This window comes from Staurois parvus, unplaced genomic scaffold (assembly GCF_062004578.1).
Source record: "Staurois parvus isolate SC_StPar_1 unplaced genomic scaffold, SC_StPar_1.0 ptg000023l, whole genome shotgun sequence".
Lineage (NCBI taxonomy): Eukaryota > Metazoa > Chordata > Amphibia > Anura > Ranidae > Staurois > Staurois parvus.
Genome location: NW_028317819.1, coordinates 3,123,755 through 3,144,058, shown reverse-complemented (window position 1 = coordinate 3,144,058; position 20,304 = coordinate 3,123,755). Strand labels below are relative to the sequence as shown.

General features: G+C 40.5%; 1 protein-coding gene across 1 annotated transcript in view; it reads left to right on the top strand.

The window, feature by feature from the left end:
• Positions 1-17,206, top strand: part of METTL1 (methyltransferase 1, tRNA methylguanosine) — a 40,569-nt gene extending 23,363 nt beyond the window's left edge. Inside the window, exons 5-6 of the mRNA XM_089692757.1 lie at positions 13,285-13,375; positions 16,102-17,206. Of these exons, the coding sequence (XP_089548883.1) occupies positions 13,285-13,374 (90 nt within the window). The 3' untranslated portion in view covers position 13,375; positions 16,102-17,206. The remainder of the gene's footprint in view (positions 1-13,284; positions 13,376-16,101) is intronic.
• The last annotated feature ends 3,098 nt before the right edge of the window (positions 17,207-20,304 follow it).

Below are 20,304 nucleotides of genomic sequence, written 5' to 3'. Positions count from 1 at the left end.
GAAGTGAGAAAGCTACAGTGTGGAAGGAAAAATCAGAACATGATTTGTAAACTGCCATCACTCTGTCATTTTCAAGCCCACCTACACATATCTTATATCAAAACGTTCAGCTAACCCTGCTGTCACTAAAAATGTTCACGGCTAGGACATACTCCTGATAGGTTTCACAATATGACCATTTGTTTGCACCTCACCCCTCCCATTGACTTTCATTGAAACTTCACTCACAGCCACCTGAAATTTGAAGGGACATTTTTAAACTGCGACTGTGCCTTCATTGTTTATCTTTCAGAGACATACTATACATCAAAATTTAGGTCTGGTTCTTGTGATTGTCAAAATATAAACCTTTTCACAGTAGCATTTATACTTTTAAAACTACAAGTGTTTGAAGATGACAATCGCCACTGAAGTTGGCAAGTTGGAGCAGTGTGCATATATAAATTCCTCTCAGAGTGAGTTACCATAGCAACCCAGCTGTGTCAGAGTGAGCAAGCCTACTCCGCCCAGTCCAGGTGCAGACTACTGATGCATGCAATACCTCAGTGAGAAATGACAAAGCTACACTGTGGAAGGAAAAATCACAACATGATTTGTAAACTGCCATCACTCTGTCATTTTCAAGCCCACCTACACATATCTTATATCAAAACGTTCAGCTAACCCTGCTGTCACTAAAAATGTCCACGGCTAAGCCATAGTCCTGATAGTTTTCACAATATGACCATTTGTTTGCAACTCACCCCTCCCATTGACTTTCATTGAAACTTCACTCACAGCCACCTGACATTTTAAGGGACTTTTTTAAACTGCGACTGTGCCTTCATTTTTAATATTTCAGAGACATACTATACATATAAACATTTTCACGGTAGCATTTATACTTTTAAAACTACAAGCGTTTGAAGATGGCAATCGCCAGTGAATTTGGCAAGTTTCAGCAGTGTGGTTAGAACAGAGCTTCTCACACACCTGTGACTGACTGAGTCACAGGTGCAAGCAAAGGTCACTCAGGGGGCAGCTGAGTCACATTAGAGTGAGAAGTGAGAAAGCTACAGTGTGGAAGGAAAAATCAGAACATGATTTGTAAACTGCCATCACTCTGTCATTTTCAAGCCCACCTACACATATCTTATATCAAAACGTTCAGCTAACCCTGCTGTCACTAAATATGTTCAAGGTAAGGACATAATCCTGATAGTTTTCACAATATGACCATTTGTTTGCACCTCACCCCTCCCATTGACTTTCATTGAAACTCCACTCTAGATACCTGAAATTTTAAGGGACGTTTTTACACTGCGACTGTGCCTTCATTTTTTATCTTTCAGAGACATACTATACATCAAAAGTTAGCCCTGCTCTTTGCTGTAGCATTTATACTTTTAAAACTACAAGTGTTTGAAGATGGCAATCGCCAGTGAATTGGCAAGTTTAAACACTGCTTAGAACAGACATGCTGACATTCCTGAGTGAGTGAGTTGCTACAGCAACCAAACATGACTCACACGCAGCTGTGTCATTAAGGCTAACTGTGAACTCCAAAATACAAGCTGAAATCCATTTCTCCCTCTGTCAGGCTTGCTATGTGCACTGCTTACATTTCATCAATCATTTGGTAAAGGTTGCGGCAAGAACACTTTACACAATTTCCCCAGAAATTGTAGATTTTCTAATTATTATTATTATTACACAGTATTTATATAGTGCCAACAGTTTGCTCAGCGCTGTACATTACAATGGGAGACAATACATGAAACAGTACAGTAACATTACAATAAAATACACGAGGGGTTCGAGGGCCCTGCTCCTTGGAGCTTACAACCTAGGAGGGAGGGGAGAGTGGTACAGGAGGAAATAGCTGTGGGGGATGGAGTGGTGGGGAGAGCGGAGGAGATCAGCAGTTAGGTGACATCATAAATACCATTTGAAAGCCTTTTGTCATATATGTTTAAGCACTAAAAAATACCTATTGATTCTGCCAGAAATCCTGTTGACTTTTTTTGCTCTCTGCCTGCACTGCAACATTATTTGCAGCTATCTCTATGGACTACAGAACCCCCTTCCCACACTAAGGTATGGAGAAGTTGTGAAGGGAAAGTAGTCCTGCTTCTGTTATTCTGATACAGTAAGGGTAGGGAGTGTTGTCACCCTAGAATGGGAGAGGTATGTTAATGGTAGAATCACTAGGTGAAAATAAAGTGAAAAAGCAAAAATATTGCAGCTACCACATCTAAGGATGGGTAAGCTGTAATATATAAAAAAATTTTTTTTTTTTTGTTCGGTTAAGATACACTTTAAATACCCTCCTCCTTCTCCCTACCCATTCTCCTGATCTGTTATGCTGTGTCCTCTTGAATGTACGTAGTTGCTTACCCAGCTAGTCCAGCATCATCCGATTTTGGTGATTTATTTATGTTAAGTTTTTCAATTCTATTACGGGTTCTGTGACATGTTACTATACCCCTTCTTTTCCTTTGTAAAAACTGAGAAGAATGCATTTTTGTCATTTGTAACCAGCTTCCCCTGCTCATCTTTTATGGGGGCCAATATGCTCTGATCTCACTTTCTTACTTTTAATATTTTTTAAAAAATGTATTGGGATTTCTTTTACTCTCCTCCACTTTGTGTCTCTCGTGGTCTGTTTAGCCACCCTAATTGCATTCTTACAACTTATTGCATTCCTTATAGTGGTGGAATGCCGACAATGACCCCTCAGCCTTTTTTTTTTTTTTTTCGTTTATAAACTTTGTCACGTTAGCGTTTAGCAATCCAGGCTTACCCTTAGCTCTTTTATACAGTATGTGTTGACCATTAGAATACACTGGATGATGCCTTTTATTAGGCATTCTATATGTTCCTAAAGCATTCACATTTTTCCTCCGTGTTCAATGTGACGCGTTACGTCACATTACTCCTGATGAAGTCACATGATGTAACGTAACGCGTAGGGTACGCCGATGACGTTAAGCTGTAAACTGGAAGTCTATGTGCTGCCATTTTGAAAGAGGGATTGCAGCATATGTACAACTTGGAGCACTATATAGTGAGTTTTTAACCCTGTGGTGTCCCAGGACAATTTAATGTGAGTGAATATATATTGTTTTAACGAAAGGCTATTTTTGGTATATATACTACACTATCTTCAGCTTTTTTTTACTTGAATGGGAAGTGGATTGCTTAGCAATCATGCACACAGAGATGGACGCGGTCCTCCATCTTGTTAAGGGTCTTCCATCTTCTATCATGTCCTACTCCCAAATCCGCTTTCCTCATTCCCCCTCCCTCTCTGTTGAGTGACATGTGGTTTGTTTGATGCAGATCACAGGCAGAAAACTCATTGGGAGGGCGTCATGGTTATAAATCACACACTATCTGGTGCCCCTCTGTCTAGGAAACTCTTGCTAGCGAAGGGCTCATCAAGCCATAAACCAAGTCCTTCACTGAGCTCAAAGGCATTCCAGGAAGTCGTAAAAACAGACTTACATTTAAAAACTCACTTTTTCATATAAGTTTATATCTTCAGATAGGACATAATTACATAAACGTAGAGCCCATATTCGGACGGCTCACTTTGGGACCGGTCTCCTGGTATTACACCCCCTATCTGACATATACAGGAGAGCAGAAAATTATATATCCTGAACCATTCAAACAGATATGTCATATTTCATATCTAACCATTCAGCAGATGCGTCTGCATGTTAATCTACTAGTGGCAAGGCTGCTAAATGCACCGAGAATAATTTATGAACCATAATATGAGCTATAAGAGTTTTTGGTCATAGCTTGGATCTCCACCTACAACTCCCTCCCTAAATGAGGCGATTGATTTACTGCTCCAAGGAGACACCCTGTGGAGTTGCTAGAAAAAGCTAAGCTGAGTTGTGAGAAGTTGAAGAATCTCCCTTTTTAACATCAGAACAGTGGGAGATAAAGGCATCCTTTTGGTTCTGAAACTTGGAAGCTGCTTAAACCAAGGCTGACTGGCAAGTACTTTATCCATCTAAATTCCTTTCTGTTATCTCTTTGCTGTGCTATTGCTTTCTGTATATTTATATATATATTGGCTACATCTTTTTCTGTAAATATTTTATTGCACCCTTTTGACCTTTTTTAGTAATAAATCTTACTTTTTGAAAGTGTTGAACTGTCTCTACGGCTCTTTAATGCAAACTAAAGCACCTCTGTCTCCGAAGATTGCTACTGTGTGTTTTAAACGTCTGCATACATCTGTCTGCGGTGACATTGTGTATACAAACGATTATTCAAACATCATAGTGTTATTGCTGATATTGCTGAGTTTCCTCTTTCTCTGTACAAAAAGGAGGTGGTGGCAGTGTGAAGGGTTAATTGCGTAATTAACCTGACCCAGTAACAATCGCTCTCAGCCTGCAGATACACAGATTGTGGTCCATTAGCTGGAAAATCTGTGTGCAGGGTGCAGCTGGGCATGGCATTGTTACGCACGTGACAGCGCGGTTTTAGATTGGCTAGTCCTTTGGTCACGAGTTTGGTGAGAAGAGCTGGGGTCTGACGCCGCAATCGTCAGCTTGGATCTACATAAAAGTGCTGGCAAACAGTGGTGAAGATCTGTGTACCATTACACCTACCCGGGCTAAAAGGGAAAAGTTCAGTTTGACCTGTCATTATGGGTCAAACTTTGAGTTGAGCGCATAAGTGTGATGGAGGTGGAAGAGCACTAAGGTATGATACAGGAGCACTGTACACTTGTATACAGTAGTGTGACAACACTGGTCCACATGAAGTTACTGCAGATTTAAAGGGACAGTTCACTACAATTGACATTTTATTACGTTGCATGATTTATGTTGTGTTTATATCACAAAACACTGTTTATGTTATAGAATTTATGTGGGTCTACATGTACTTCTCGGAATATATGATTAGTAACATATATTGATCATCACAAGCACGGAAGAGTGTTATTGATTGTCACTATTTATAATACGCATCTAGGAGGTTGCAGTTAACACAATAAGCACCATATATTTATTGAATTGTTGTGCTGCATTTTTTCACTATTTTACTTTGTTATATGTGGGAACACATCACATGCTAGCTGCACATTTATTAGGAGACATTTATTGCGCTGAAGGTTTTTCTATACATATTCTGCTACATGTCTTTTGCTAAAAAAAAAAAAATCCCAATACATGTAAATTAATTGGTTTATGTGAACGTTATAGTGTTTACAAACGGCGGTATAGATACTGGAGTTTTTTGTTAATTTTTACTAGTAATGGCGGTGATCAGCGACTTATAGCGGGACTGCGGTGGGCATTCTGACACTGGGGGGAGCTGACATGGTGTCACTGACATCCCCAGTGACACCAATACAGTGATCGGTACTAAAAAAAAAAAAAGCACTGAAACTATACTAATGGCACTGGGCAGTAAGGGGTTAACATGAGGGGCGATCAAAGGGTTAACTGTGTGCTGTTTTACATTGGGCTGTGTTCGTGTGCTTCACTGTAAGTACACTTCTTTGCATGGCTGTGCTGTGCACAGCCATCCAAAGCAGCGTGGAGGAGCTGACAGGGAGGAGAACTGTTTTGTTTACAAACAGTTCTCCTCCCCATCGGAGATGCTCGGTAATCCTTGGGCGCCAGTGAATAATCACTGGTTGGGACCTGGTGATTGACAGCCACAGCTGCGAATGGTGGCGTGGGTAGGGCATGTGCACCCCTACCCGGAAATGCAAAATCACGTGTGATATGTGATTTTGCGCACCCATGCCCCCCTGTAGCAGTATATCTGCTGTAGGGTGGTCAGGAAGCCGTTAAACTTCTATATATGCAAAAATGTGAATCAGACTGTAGCCTAACTCTATAGGTGATCGGAAAGAATGCATTGTGATCCTTCGTAAATGCACTAGATCACTTGCAATTTGTGAAACTGCTGTTAAACTCTCTACCAGATGGTATTTTACACCTGTAAAATGGCATTCTATTTTTCTATCAGTTTCTCCTGATTGTTTTAGAGGGTGTCTATCCCCAGGTCCATTCACCCATATCTCTTGGGAGTGTGAGAGAATTGCCCCCATCTGCCGTAAACTTTAAACTTTCTCTACCGCTGTATCTGGCACTCCTCACATTACCTTAGCCAATTGTTTACTTTTCACTACTATCCCAGGGCTTTCTATCCTCCAGAGACTCGCCCCTACTATTTGTGTTTCTATACACTGGCTTATAGCTAGACACTGATAGTCTCCCTCAGTTGCCATTCCACAATTAAAAATGAGAGTAGACTCGATTTGTCATATGGAAAAAATATTTTACACATTACATAACTCTGACTTTTTACAACACTAAATGGGATCCCTGGTTGGAGCATTCAGATCTCTTTTTATAAATTACTGAATGTTAATTGACCCATTTTTATCCATTATTACTAAATGCATCACTTGTTTATCACACATATTCGCCTTGTCTGCTTATATCCTGGTATTGTCTTGTTTTATCTTTTTTTTTTTTTTTTATCCTGGTTTTATACATTCACCTGCAATAACTTTTTCTTTTTTTTTGAATACCCTATTTTGTATATTTTGTACAACCGTGCTTTTTTATTTTTTTGAACCACCAATTGATATCTAATAAAAGTTTAACAAAAAAAAAAAAGTCTCTATAACTTTTTGGCCATTTTCTCCCCCAACAGATCGGCACCCTCACCATTTAGGTACAGTCTGTCCCTGATATAGAGGTGGTAACTGACTGAAAAGTCAGCCCAGTTCTCCAGGAAACCAAACCCTTTTTCCTGCACCAATTCATCAGCCACTTGTTAACTTTTCTAATTTCCTTCTGCCTCTCTGGTGTGGCTCTAGGTACAGGCAGTATTTCCGAAAGTACCACCCTGGACGTCCTTCTCTTCAATACAGCTCCTTAGTCCTTGAAATAATTTTTTAGGACGCTCCACCTTCCTCTGACTTTGTCATTGGTACCAATGTGTACCATGACAGCTGGGTCCTCCCCAGCCCCACCCAACAATCTATCCATCCGATCTGCAATATGCCGAACACGAGCACGCAGTAAACAGCATACTGTTTGTCACAAAGACCGCGAATGCCAGATTGTCCTGTCTGTTTTCCTGATAATTGAATCCCCTACCACCAGACTCTGTCCTTACCCCCATCCTCACTGGAGGAGTTGTTCCCCTGGCAGCTAGGGGAGTCACCCTGCTTCAGCAATCCCTCTCTTCCCCAACATTACACAAGAAGGTGTACCTATTGGATTGTGACTGCTCAGGACTGGCCTTCCCAATGCTTTTCCCTCTACCCCTCTAACTGTAACCCAACATCTGCGCTCCAGCGCTTGCACCACCGAATCTCCACCCACCTCTGTACTGGTCCCTGCCAGCACCTGACGGATACAGTCCAAACTTGCTTTCAGGATGTCAAGGCTACACAGTGTTACCAGCTGTTTTCCTAGATTCTGAACTTGGGATTCCAAGGAAACAACCTCCACACATTTAGTGCAACCGTATTCACCTTCAAAAAACTGCTTAAGGAACATATACATGTCATATGATGTGCACCGAGTCGCACTACCATACCCATTGGACATCGTACCTTCCAATGTAATAGGGATACTCCTAGAAGAGTAGGAAGTTTACTCTGCCCAATTTAGTGATAATCTCACTTCCTGACTAATTTGTTTCAATTCCCGATCCCACAGCATTCTCTCTACCTGTATCCTGGTCACATGGCCACCGTTGTCCTTTCTCTCTAATCAAGCGGCCCTCCGCCGATCTCTCCTGCTGTTTCCTGATCAGATGCCTTCGACATCCTTCTCCTCATGCTTCCTGAACATTGACCCCTGACATCTTCTCCTATTGCCAATACTTCGAAACCCTAAATGTAAACCAGCCCTCTTAATATACAGCACACAGTACTCGGCCCACAGTACACAATACTCAGCACACAGCGCTCCCAATACTCAGTGCACAAAGTTCAGCACACAACACTCCCAATACACTGAACTCAGCATTAAATAAACAGCACTCTGTGCTCAGCCCACTACGCTTGATACTCGGCACACAACGTTGAGCACTAAATACGCACCAAACCGCATTCAGCACACAGTGTTCAACACTCCGTACTCAGCACACCATGCTCACCATCCAACACAACGCTCAGCACACTACGCTCAGAACACAACACAGCACACAATGCTCAGCATGCAATGCTCAACATACAGTACACAATGCTCCGCACACAGCTCGCAATGTTCAGCACATAGCATACAACGCTCAACACACAGCGCCCAATGCTCAGCACACAACACTCAGCGTACAACACAAATTGTTGGTTCGAATCCCAACCATGACACTGCCTGGAGTTTGCATGTTCTCCCTGTGCCTGCATAGGTTTTCTTCAGGTACTCCGGTTTCCTCTCACATTCTAAAGACATGCTGGTAGGTTAATTAGCTCCTGTCTAAATTGACCCTAGTATGTATATGTATCAATGAGAGCAAGGGACTTTAGATTGTAAGCTCCTTGAGGGGAGGGACTGATGTAAATGTACAATAGAGCGAGTAAAATAAGCATTGAACACGTCACCATTTTTCTCAGTAAATCTATATCTGAAGGTGCTATTGACATGAAATTTCACCACATGTCGGTAACAACCCATACAACTTTGCCGGTAACTTACCAGCAGGTACATATAGACATGTTTGTTGTTTAAAAAAAAAAAAGCCTTTGGAATCACTTTAATGTTCTGTAAGCACTTGCTGAATACACACTAATGATTGCATAACTTATTTCTGTAGCACATTTGATTTCCAAAAAATCTGACAAACACATTACAATACAATGAAGGCTCATCTCTTCCAGCACAAATTGCACATCATAGTTTTAAAGAAAACCTTGCAGGGGCATTCTCTGACACATTCATGGTCTGGAAATGGAATCATGCAGTATGAGGCATTAGATAATCTATTTTATCCGTATGTCTGCCTTGGTATGTGATAATTTTTTAAGTTTTTTGTGATGTACAGTATGTAATTGAAACAACTCATTTAGATTGGAACCCAAATAAGGAAATAGATTTGCAAGAATGCAAATTTAGAATGGATCTAACCGATCTTAATTCCTCAGGAATTTCCAGGCAATCTAACTAATCTTCAGCCTAAATTGCAGATCACATTCATAGTTTCAAAATTAACTTTATTTTTTCTTTCTTCTAAAATGCTCTTCATTAAACAGTTCTTTTCCTTTCAGTTGACAGGTAGCAGGGAGCCTGGTTCATACAAATATAGATTAACACTAGCTGCTATAAGAAGGAAGCAAATTAGACCTTTCTTGGCATTTGGTATATCCCTGGAGCACAGAGAAGAGGGCAATTTAAGGTGTTCCTGTGATGGTAAACCTTGTTACTTGTTCATATATTATGAATCTCCATCGAAGAGAGCGAAAGCAAGGGGCAGGACCACCAGATATGTGACATAGTAGCTTTCTCTGCCATGCAATGCCAACAACACTCCAGCACTGAGCTGAATATTTTGTATAGAAGGATACATTTATTTCTGTGTATTTAGGTTTTGTGCTGCCCTAGGCAACATGAAAATTGGCCCCCATCACCACCCGCTGTTCCCCTGAAAAATGCCGCCCAAGGCAAACGCCTTTTTTTGGATCATGCTAAATACTCCCCTGCTTTCCACCAAGTATAGACCCCCCCCCCCAATACAGACCACCCTCCCTCAGTACAGACTTACCTCTCCACCAAGTATAGACCCTCCACAATATAAAGCCCCCCGTCAGTAAAGAACCCCCATCCTCAGTACAGACCTCCTCCACAATGTATAGACCCCTCTCCACCAGTATAGGCCCCCCTCCCTCAATACAGACACCCCTCCATCAAGTATAGTCCCCCCTCAGAACAGACTCCCCCCACTAAGTACAGACCTTCACTTGTGCTAGTAGGGAGTGGGGAGGGTCGGATATGTGCTGAGGGCGCTTTGGGAGGGAAGAGGGCATGTGTTCTTGCGGGGGCTTGAATTTCAAATCCAACACCACCTTCTAGCATAGGTCCTCTCCTGCCAAAGTGCCCACCCAGCACATATCCTTTTAACCCCCCCCACACACACAGTCACTCTGCACAGGAACAATATAAGAAACTTGGTATAGACCTCAGATCAGCGCAGACATGCACAGTGGTGTCCCTTCTCCCTCTGTGTATATGTAACCAGCCTAGGAGAGGGAGGCGGCTTTGGTGAGTCCGGGTGGCAGCTAACCAGGGACAAAGATGCAGATCAGTGTCACTGGTGCCCCTGCTGGTGGGTTTCACCCAGGTGTGGTCCACACCCCCATAGTGACGCCAGTGCCCGCAATAGGCAAAGTCAAGCTCCGGCCAGTCCCAGTACTTAGATCACTGCAATCAGTGAAGACTTCTTCCATGTCCGGCTGCTCAACCCCCCTCTCCACTGGCTCCAGCCTGGCTGTGTGTGCTCTGCAGATAACGGCTCCTGTGTGTACTGCCAAGTCCTGTGTCACTTCTGCCAGATGGCAGAGGCATCCCACTGAAAAATGTCACCCAAGGCAAACGCCTTGTTTGCCTCATGGTAAATACACCCCTGGATCATTTTATCATTTTTTTCCTTTACTCTAGGCACAATACTAAATTTATGTATCAGAGTGAAAAATTTTTTGGAGGTCCTCATCAGTGAAATGATGATTCCCTTTTCCTTGGCGGAGATGTAATAGGGAGGGGATAAGTAGTCCTGAGTATTAGAGATGTGCACAATGGAAAAATTTGTTTTGTTTAATGTTGGTTGCTTTCGTTAAGTAAATCATTTCATTTCATCATAATCGTTATGTTAAAATGATTTGTTTGTGGAAAGATTCATTATTTCGTGAGAGTATATATTCATTATTCCAAATCAATTCATATTTTTTAAGAAGTACTGCTATTCTGTTGTTATTTCAGGAGATTGGATATATTCCAAACTGACTTTGTTGGATCACACACATACAAATGGTCTCTCAAGCTCAACCCAATAAAAAAAAGAATCTTATTAGAATACTCATGCTGCGCTAACTAGAATAAAAATTAAAGGATGCTAAATTTGGATCATTTATGTTGTTACGTTATTTTGGATGCTTTAACAGAAGGCCTAAATTATCGTATCATGCCAAATGAAACAAGTGAATACAAATTAATTGTTTTTGTTATTATTTTGGATTAGTTGAAATTCATTACTATTGTGATGTGGAGATTTGAATACATCGGAGTCCTGAATCTTGAAAATTTCATCCAAATTTCAATTTGTGACAAAAGGAATCACACGTGTCTACTGAGTAGGGCATGAGGTTGGGGAATAAGGTAGGTAGGACTCTGGGACTGCAGGCAGAGAGCTTCAAAAGTAATTGGATCTCTACGGGTGGCAGATAACGGAGCAGGGTGTGGAGGGGGTGGCTGATCCACAACTAGAGCGCCAAAGGATTCCAGCTTATATTGCTATGCAGACAGCAAAAGGGTTCCCTTGCAGCCACTGTAAGAAGGAGATTGCATCAAGACCTGGAGGAAATGTTGTGCTTCCTAGGATGGGCATCATGGGACCTGTATAAAAAGAAAATTAAGACCTTTTAAGCAGTGTGTCCTACACATGTAATAGGGGGCATTCAGATTTGAAGAGTAGCAGGGTTGGGGTGTGTGGGGGGGATTAATCAGGGTGGACGCTGTTATCCCTCAGCTTATCTTTGCCATGGAATATTTATTTATTATAGGTAATTATATAGTGCTGCCACTTTTACACAGCGCTTTACATATATATTGTACATTCACATCAGTCCCTAACCCTCAAGGGGAATACAACCTAAGGTCCCTAACTTACATTCATGTATATATACACAGGCCAATTTAGACAGGATCCTACCAGCATGTCTTTGGAGTGTGGGAGGAGACCAGAATACCCAGAGGAAACCCATGCAGGCACAGGGAGAACATGCAAACTCCAGGCAGGTGGTTCCATGGTTGGGATTCAAAACAACGACACTCGTACTGCTACGTGGAAGTGTTAACCATTTAGCCACTGTGCTGCCAATCGCACATGTGTGCCAATATTGTAGCTTTATACTGTATAACTTTTCCAAATGAGGGAGACCTAGGCTCCCTGTTTGCTGCAAACTAAGATGTCAAAACCAGTGTTGGGTTTAGTTGTTCATTATTTAAAAACGCTGTGATAGGGAAAATATGAAAAATGTAGGCTACACAAGGTTCCAGAGCTTACAAAGTTACTATAAGGACAGTCCAGTTGTTTTCAGGAGTACATATAAGACTTTTTTAGGGCATGTTGTATGAGAATTATGAATTACCCCTGGTTCACATATATGCGGCCGTGCGGGCTGCACGGATTTTCATGCGGATCCGCAGCGGCACCACCCGCACATATGTGAACCAAGCCTCATAACATTTTCTGAACTACACAGATATGGAATTTCTTTTGTGGATTATTTATTTATTTATTAAGTATGACAAACACCAACTATCGTGCTTCCGGATGAAAATTGATCTTTCATGTTGGAAACTTGTCACTCTCTAGTAACCACATCAGGCATAAAGATGACTTACATAATGCCAGATTTTATGCTTTTCATACATTTTTGAAAATTGTATTTTGCAAAGTGCCTGTACATACGGTTAAGAAATTCCCATCAAGTCCAAAGATCTTGTGTATGAAAACTTCACATTACAGCTATAGGCACAATACCTTGAGTAATTATATACTTTCCCAATGAGTAAATCTAAAACCAAAAAGATCATAGCTTTTCATTAAGCACATTTTGTCTGTTTTTTGTATTTTGTTGGGAGTTTTGATGTTTTACAATATTACAACAGTTCCATTTATTGTAATTCTTGCATTTTTTTTTTTTTTTGTGATTCATCAATCTGGTATGTTTATAATGTGTAATAGATATAGTCTTTAACTCCTGTTAAAAATGTTAAATATATCTGCCACAGTCACTTGAATAATCAGAAACTGAGATCAGATGGTTTTCCAATGCAAAGCACAATATAAGGGAAAAAAATCTCTCACAACGCTCACAATACCTACTGGTGTGGGATGCATATTCAAGATAATTTAAAACAAGTGAATTATATCAAAATATATAATAAAATATTCTCTCCAGTTCATAACAAATGAATTCACTGTTGGTAGGTCTTGCAGCATTTGTAAAAGTAGAAATAACCAAAGAGCAGTGCTAAAAAAAGAGATGCATAGACCTGTTATATGTTTACATATTTTTCCTTTTTTTTTTTTTAGCTGGTTTTCTTACACAAGGCTGCTGTTAAGGATCCGGATATGACCAGAGATGTGTGGACTGAGACAGGGAATAGCAGGCTTCGGGAGTAATGTAATAATATAATTTATTTGTGGGACACACCAATATACAAACGCACTGTGCAAGTAAAAACCAAATAATGAAAACATCCACCAAATATATACAGTTGTGTTCAAAATAATAGCAGTGTGTTGAAAAAATTGAAGAAAGCTCAAAATCCTTCTAACAGCTTTTATTTCCATACACACAAATGCATTGGGAACACTACACATTCTATTCCAAATAAAAACATGAAGAAAAATATATCAAATTTGTGTTGTTCCTCTAAAAAAATTGAAGAAAAGTGAATATTAGACTGTTCAAAAAAATAGCAGTGTTTGTATTCTTCTTTACAAACTTAAACATTCACTATATAAACTGAAAAATGTTTGAAGATTTTGCTTTCCATTGATTCACTTAATTAATATTTAGTTGTATAAGCACTGTTTCTGAGAACTGCTGTACATCTGTGCTGCATGGAGTCAACCAACTTCTGTGAACAGGTATTCCAGCCAAGGATGATTGGACTACATTCCACAGTTCTACTCTATTTCTTGGTTTTGCTTCAGAAACTGCATTTTTGATGTCACCCCACAAGTTTTCTATTGGATTAAGATCCGGGGATTGGGCTGGCCACTCCATAACGTCAATCTTGTTGGTCTGGAACCAAGATGTTGCACGTTTACTGGTGTGTTTGGGGTTGTTGTCTTGTTGGAACACCCATTTCAAGGGCATTTCCTCTTCAGCATAAGGCAGCATGACCTCTTCAAGTATTCTGATGTATTCAAACTGATCCATGATCCCTGGTATGCGATAAATAGGCCCAACACCGTAGTATGAGAAACATCCCCATATCATGATGCTTGCGCAACCATGCTTCATTGTCTTCACAGTGTACTGTGGCTTGAATTCAGTGTTTGGGGGTCGTCTGACAAACTGTCTCCAGCCACTAGACCCAAAAAGAACAATCTTATTTTCATCAGACCATCAAATGTTGCACCATTTCTCTTTAGGCCAGTCAATGTGCTCTTTGGCAAATTGTAACCTCTTCAGCACGTCTTTTTTTCAACAGTGGGACTTTTTGGGGGCTTCTTGCAGATAGCTTGGCTTCACATAGGCGTCTTCTAATTGTAACAGTACTCACAGGTAACTTTAGACCACCTTTGATCTTCCCGGAGCTGATTGTTGGCTGAGTCCTTGCCATATTGGCTATTCTTCTATCCATTCGAATGGTAGTTTTTCGCTTTCTTCCACATCTTTCAGGTTTTGGTTGCCATTTTAAAGCATTTGCGATCATTTTAGCTGAGCAGCCTATCATTTTCTGCACTTCTTTATATGTTTTCCCTTCTCCAATCAACTTTTTAATCAAGGTACGCTGTTCTTCTGAACAATGTCTGGAACGGCCCATTTTCCTCAGAATTTCAGAGAAAAATGCACTGTAATATAAGGGCAATAATTGCCACCTGTTTTTCAAAGAATGAATGACCTCACTAATAGAACTCCACACTATTATTTTGAACATGCCCCTTTCAATTAGTGATTCAATTACACAGAATCAGCAGCATGCATGTCATGACAGTTGGGTCTGTTGGATTTCTATTACTCTACTACACCTGCTAGTAAATTATTTGCCATGTAGAAATATCATTTCTACTAAAAACAGTGATTGATCAGGTTAGTGATGTCTGACTGCGATTATTTTGAACACAACTGTACATAGGCAGAATAAAGTGTAGTCAAGGCTGGAGAGGTAGAATAGTCAGGCAGGCCGGGTCAGGATCAATTGGGTGGATCAGGTACACAGGAGTAGGCAAGCGGATAGTCAAAAGTGAGAGCTGGGCCGGTGCAGGCGGAGTTCAGTCATAGTCAGAGTCAAGCAGGTAGATCACAGCAGTCAGGATACAGGTACAGGACAACAAGGGCTCATGGGAAACAAAACACCAAAGCACTGGTTACAGGCATGATTGCTGCTTAAATACATCTCCTGCAATCAGCCTCAGGTGATGGCTTGTTTGCAGGAGGTGAGATCCTGGCTGCTGAAAGGCACCTGCTGGTAAGTCCCGGTACTGCAGCCCATAGAGCAGGTGAGCCCTTTCCTAACAGCTGCTCTGCACAGCATCTTCTTAGACATTGGGGTAGATTTACTAAAACTATAGAGTGCAAAATCTGGTGCAGCTCTGCATAGACACCAATCAGCTTCCAGGTTTTATTGTCAAAGCTTAATTGAACAAGTTAGAGCTAGAAGCGCATTGGCTACCATGTACAGCTGCACCAGATTTTGCACTGTACAGTTTTAGCAAATCAACACCACTGAGTAAGCAAAGAATCATTATTTTAACTATCAATTGTATTATTAGTTTTAAAATGATATTGAATAACCTGTTTTAAGTTAGTGGAAGATGCATGCTGTGTTTCGAAAGGAAAAGCCTCTGCCTCCAAACCCTGACATCTTGAACACTTTACTTTTTCTGTGAATAAGAGACAACAATAGGGGAATACTTTTCTCTACATTACAGTTAAGGAAAAGGTGTTTCTAGATTGCCATCTTTCTGACAAAACCTAGTGAGTTGGTCTGGTGCACTACAGCTATGCAGGAATAAAATGGGAAGCCCTGATATTGTAAGCAGTGCCTTCATGTACGCAGGTCAGCTTTCTTGTCGGTTTTGTCTGAGATGTCTGTTTGTTTCATATGACAAAATCTATGATTAGGATTTAAGTGTCTTGTTTTCTATTATGCTACTTCTATTTTGTGTCTTGAGGTGATGCACATACTCAACCACAACTGAAAAACCCCCATGAGCAGGATTTTTTCACAAGAAATATTTCCATAATTACAACAGCTGGGAACATCACTTCACTGAGGATCCTTTTATGATTACTTTTCCTGGAACTGTTAAGGCATATTTTGAGGTTTGGTAATTCCAAAAACAATAGCAAACAATGCTTGCCAACTTCTTATTGTTACAGCATGTGACATGTACTCAACTTTTCACAACAAAGAGTGAGTATAAATGTTTATCGGATGCCTGGTGCACGGTACCTGGATTTCTGTCAGGTTCTGATGACAGCTAAAAAGTCTTTGGTGTGTAGAAAGATAAAGCCTGTGGCACCACTGTCTAATAAAAGGACTGTTCTCTCAATTAGCAATAGAGAGGCTCTCTTATGGCAGGCTGACAACAACTATGCTCTTCAAGAACAGGCAAAAAATAAAGTAGTGTCAGCACACTGCAGTCCTTCTCAGGATGAAACCGTAAATCTTCATTATTATATATAATTTTTTTGCACCTCCACTGCACCAGAATACCTCTCTTGGAGACACTTGCTACCTCTACATCTTCCAAAGATTTAATCTCCTTACTCTATAACACACTACACCATAAATCATCTATCCATTGCCCTATTATTATCAAGTCCAAATGAGAGAAAGATCTGGATCCCATTGAAGACCAGAAGTAGGTGGAGATATCGGAGGCAGTTTCCACAGCTTCACAAGCCTTGCGGACCTTGATCCCAGAACTGCAACATAAATGGGCAATGTGCTTTAAAATCCAAAACAGGTATAGAGCTACTCACAGGTCCTACAGTAGAGATAAATCAAAGCAATAGACTTTCCCGTCCCTACCCGCATGTCAAGAATAGCTTCATACAGTTTAAACACATGTTGAGGCTGGAGCAGCTGACATAAACTCTGTGAATCTACATGCAAATCAAAGGTTTGCCAGTTCAAATATGTTGGACAAAGTCAATGCTTTCCATGTGGTTTACTTAAACCCTATTTTGCATCTTTTGTTACTTTAATGTGAGAGTCTAGTTTTATTAACAAGAAAAAATGAATTTCAGGTCAATTAAATACGATTTACATATTGCAAGGGTTTGAGAAAATTTGTTGTTGGAATCCTTACTTGTACTACTACTGTCCTTGCCTGAATCTTTAAACCTGACTACTAAGTAGGGATGAGTAAATCTGCCCAGATTCAATTGTATGTGGCCTCTGTGACCAAGCCCTGGTGGGTGGGGTGAAATGCACCAGAGGCATGGCTGGAGCGACGGCTGAGGCTAACACTGACACCAACTTCATTGGACTGGTTTGAGTGGTTTCTGTCCTTTGCAATTCTGTGAAACCTGTTTGAAATTTTTGAAACCTGAACTGAGAGGCAAATCCTATTGCGCTCTATAAAGTCAAAACTTGTTAGTAAGTTCTGGCCATTTTTAGGGTTATTGGGCTAACTAGTGAAAAAAAGGCATGGGAAGCTAGGCACTACCATAGGGACATGTACCAATGCAAAAGAAGTTTTACAAAATATCATATAGTGAGGATAGGGTTGTTTCATGGGGCTTTAGAGCGGAGCTCCAGTCCCCAGAAATGTTTTTAAAAGCAGACCCAGGATTGCCTTTCCATTAACATTAACAATTTGATTTAGTTATTAGTTATAGCCTTGTAATTACTTTTAAATATGTTAAACTTTACCTAGATCTCGGAAGCAGGCACCATGATGGCTGTGGGCATCTGAAGCCCGTAAGTCTTTACTTCCTGGAGTTGGTGCTGCTATTCACAGACTCTGTATATCCAGCTAACATAGAACAGTGCAGTCCGCAGCACACAACTTACACTTCTTCCTCACACAGGACTCCTGTAAAATGATGCCAAACTCTTCCCATTCGCATCATTTCCTGTTTCGCAGTACCGCGATAGTCAGTCACTAGGAACCCAAAGGACTCCTGGGATACAGGACCCGGCATCCCAGGAGACTTTGCGATTTGGCTTAACACGTCATCGCCTAGGCGGCCGGGACTGCAGTCCTGAAACTTGAATTAAAGCTATTTATAATACGAAAAAAAAAGATTATTCAAATCATGCTTTACAACACAGGTACAGTGTAAATAGAGACACTTTAAAAAATGGGTGGAACTTCGCTTTAAGGGCAACCTGGAAAATACATAAATCCTTTAAGTAACCTGCTTAGTGGATGCCTTAAGGTTTAGTGCCTTAATGGAACAGTATGATTTTCATGGACAGTCTCAGCACCAGTACACATTTCTTTTACAAATAATTTTAAATAAAAATAACTTTTACACACCAAGAAAAACCTTTTAATCAGATAAAACACAAACACATACTTACCGGCTTTATAAATAATGTTTATTAATGTCCTCTAAATAAATCCACATCCATCATGGAGTCCAGCGATGTAATAATCATGATGACCTGCCACTGATCTATATACAACACACTTCTATTGTTAAAGTGTTACTAAACCCAGGACCCTGCATTCACTATATCTGGTCTCCCACAGTACGTACAACATGGAAATGCAAATACTTTAGTAAATATAAACTGCTAAATACCTTTTCTCATCAGCAGCCAAAGCAGTCTTGTGACTTCTATCAGTGTCCAGCAGAGCACTGGTTAAAGCTTGTAGGAGGAGTTTTCTTTCTGCTCTAAGAGGATGCATAACCCCTGACCATTGTCTGGACAGTGCTGATTGGCCCTGTGCTGATTACATGCACTCTCTCAAGAAAAAAAAAAACCTCTCTAGCAATACACACTGAATTGAGCATGTGCAGAGTGACTCCCCACGATATGTCTTATCAGGAGATACGAGGGAGACACTGGAAGAAGGGGAGGGTCAGAGAAGTCAGGATCAAACAGCAATGCAGAGGATTAACCCCTTAGGTTCCACAGTGAGTATAACAAGCATGCTTTACTGCATGTACAGACTGATTTTACTGTTGTGGGTTTAGCAACACTTTAAATTACAGATTACCAGCTGAGGTCATCTAAATTGACAGCCAGGAATCCAGTGGGATTTAACGTGGCTTACCTCACTGGACTCTGTAACTGACAAGGTTTTTACTTTGGAGGACTTTAACAAACTTTATTTTCAAATCCAGTAAGTATGTGTTTGTATGTTATTTGATTAGAGGACCTTTTTACTGTGTGTATTTACTTTTAGCTTCTAGATTCCAAAATAAATCCCCCCATTATACCCACACCTCATTAGTACGAAGGTGGGAAAAAAAAAGTTCCTCAACATTGGGATAAGGGTTTTTTGAGGTGGAGAAGCAGTGTGGCCTGGTAATGTTGAAAGGCATGTGGCCTGGTATTGTACTGGAAGGGGGAGTTAAACACTCACTGTTCTCTGTGTCCTGGCAAGCCAGGCTGCATGCCTGGGTAAGGGTCTGGTTAGAATATTAGGGGGAGCCCCACATTGTCCACCTTTTTTTTAAATATAAGTTTAATGTGACTGAAATTGTAAACATTTCTGATGGAGATTAAATTTTATATTTTTACACTATTTATGTGTACCATTTGAGGAATAAAAGGAGTTTCTATCAAACTTTTTTTTAATGAGGGAGAATTGGCTGAAATATACTAGAGACAAAGGGGTTATAGACTGTTCACTTTGCAAGGGACGTTGCACTTTGTAAGAGTATTTTTCCAGAGCTTACTGAATGAACTGAAGCTCTGCTGGCTTCCATCATCTAATCATGTCCAAGAAATGCTGTTTTTTTTATTTTCCTTGCACATGATGAAGTATTCTTGGCAAAGTGAAATATCACTGCATTCACTAAACTGTGGTGAAAATTCCCTTGCAAAATACAGCTTCCCTTGCAAATTGAACAGACTATATTTATTAAATCAGCTCCAAAGTATACAGGCAGGTTTTACTACAAGAATTAAGAGACTGCCGATGACATGGAGGTGTAAAATGGACCAGAGGATTTTATTGTAAATAGCAAAGCCAGGCCCCAATTTACTGGAGACAAATATCACAGGCAGAGGTTTTACTGCAAAAATTAAGATACTGCAGAGGATACAGCAAGTGTAGCAGTGGCCAGCAGCAGGACAGTTTAATCAGAAATAATAGGTCTAACTGATACATGCTTAACGTTTGTTTTATCTATGGTGGTAGAGGAGTGTGTTGAATTTGAATGATATAATGTTAGGTGATTTAGGTGCA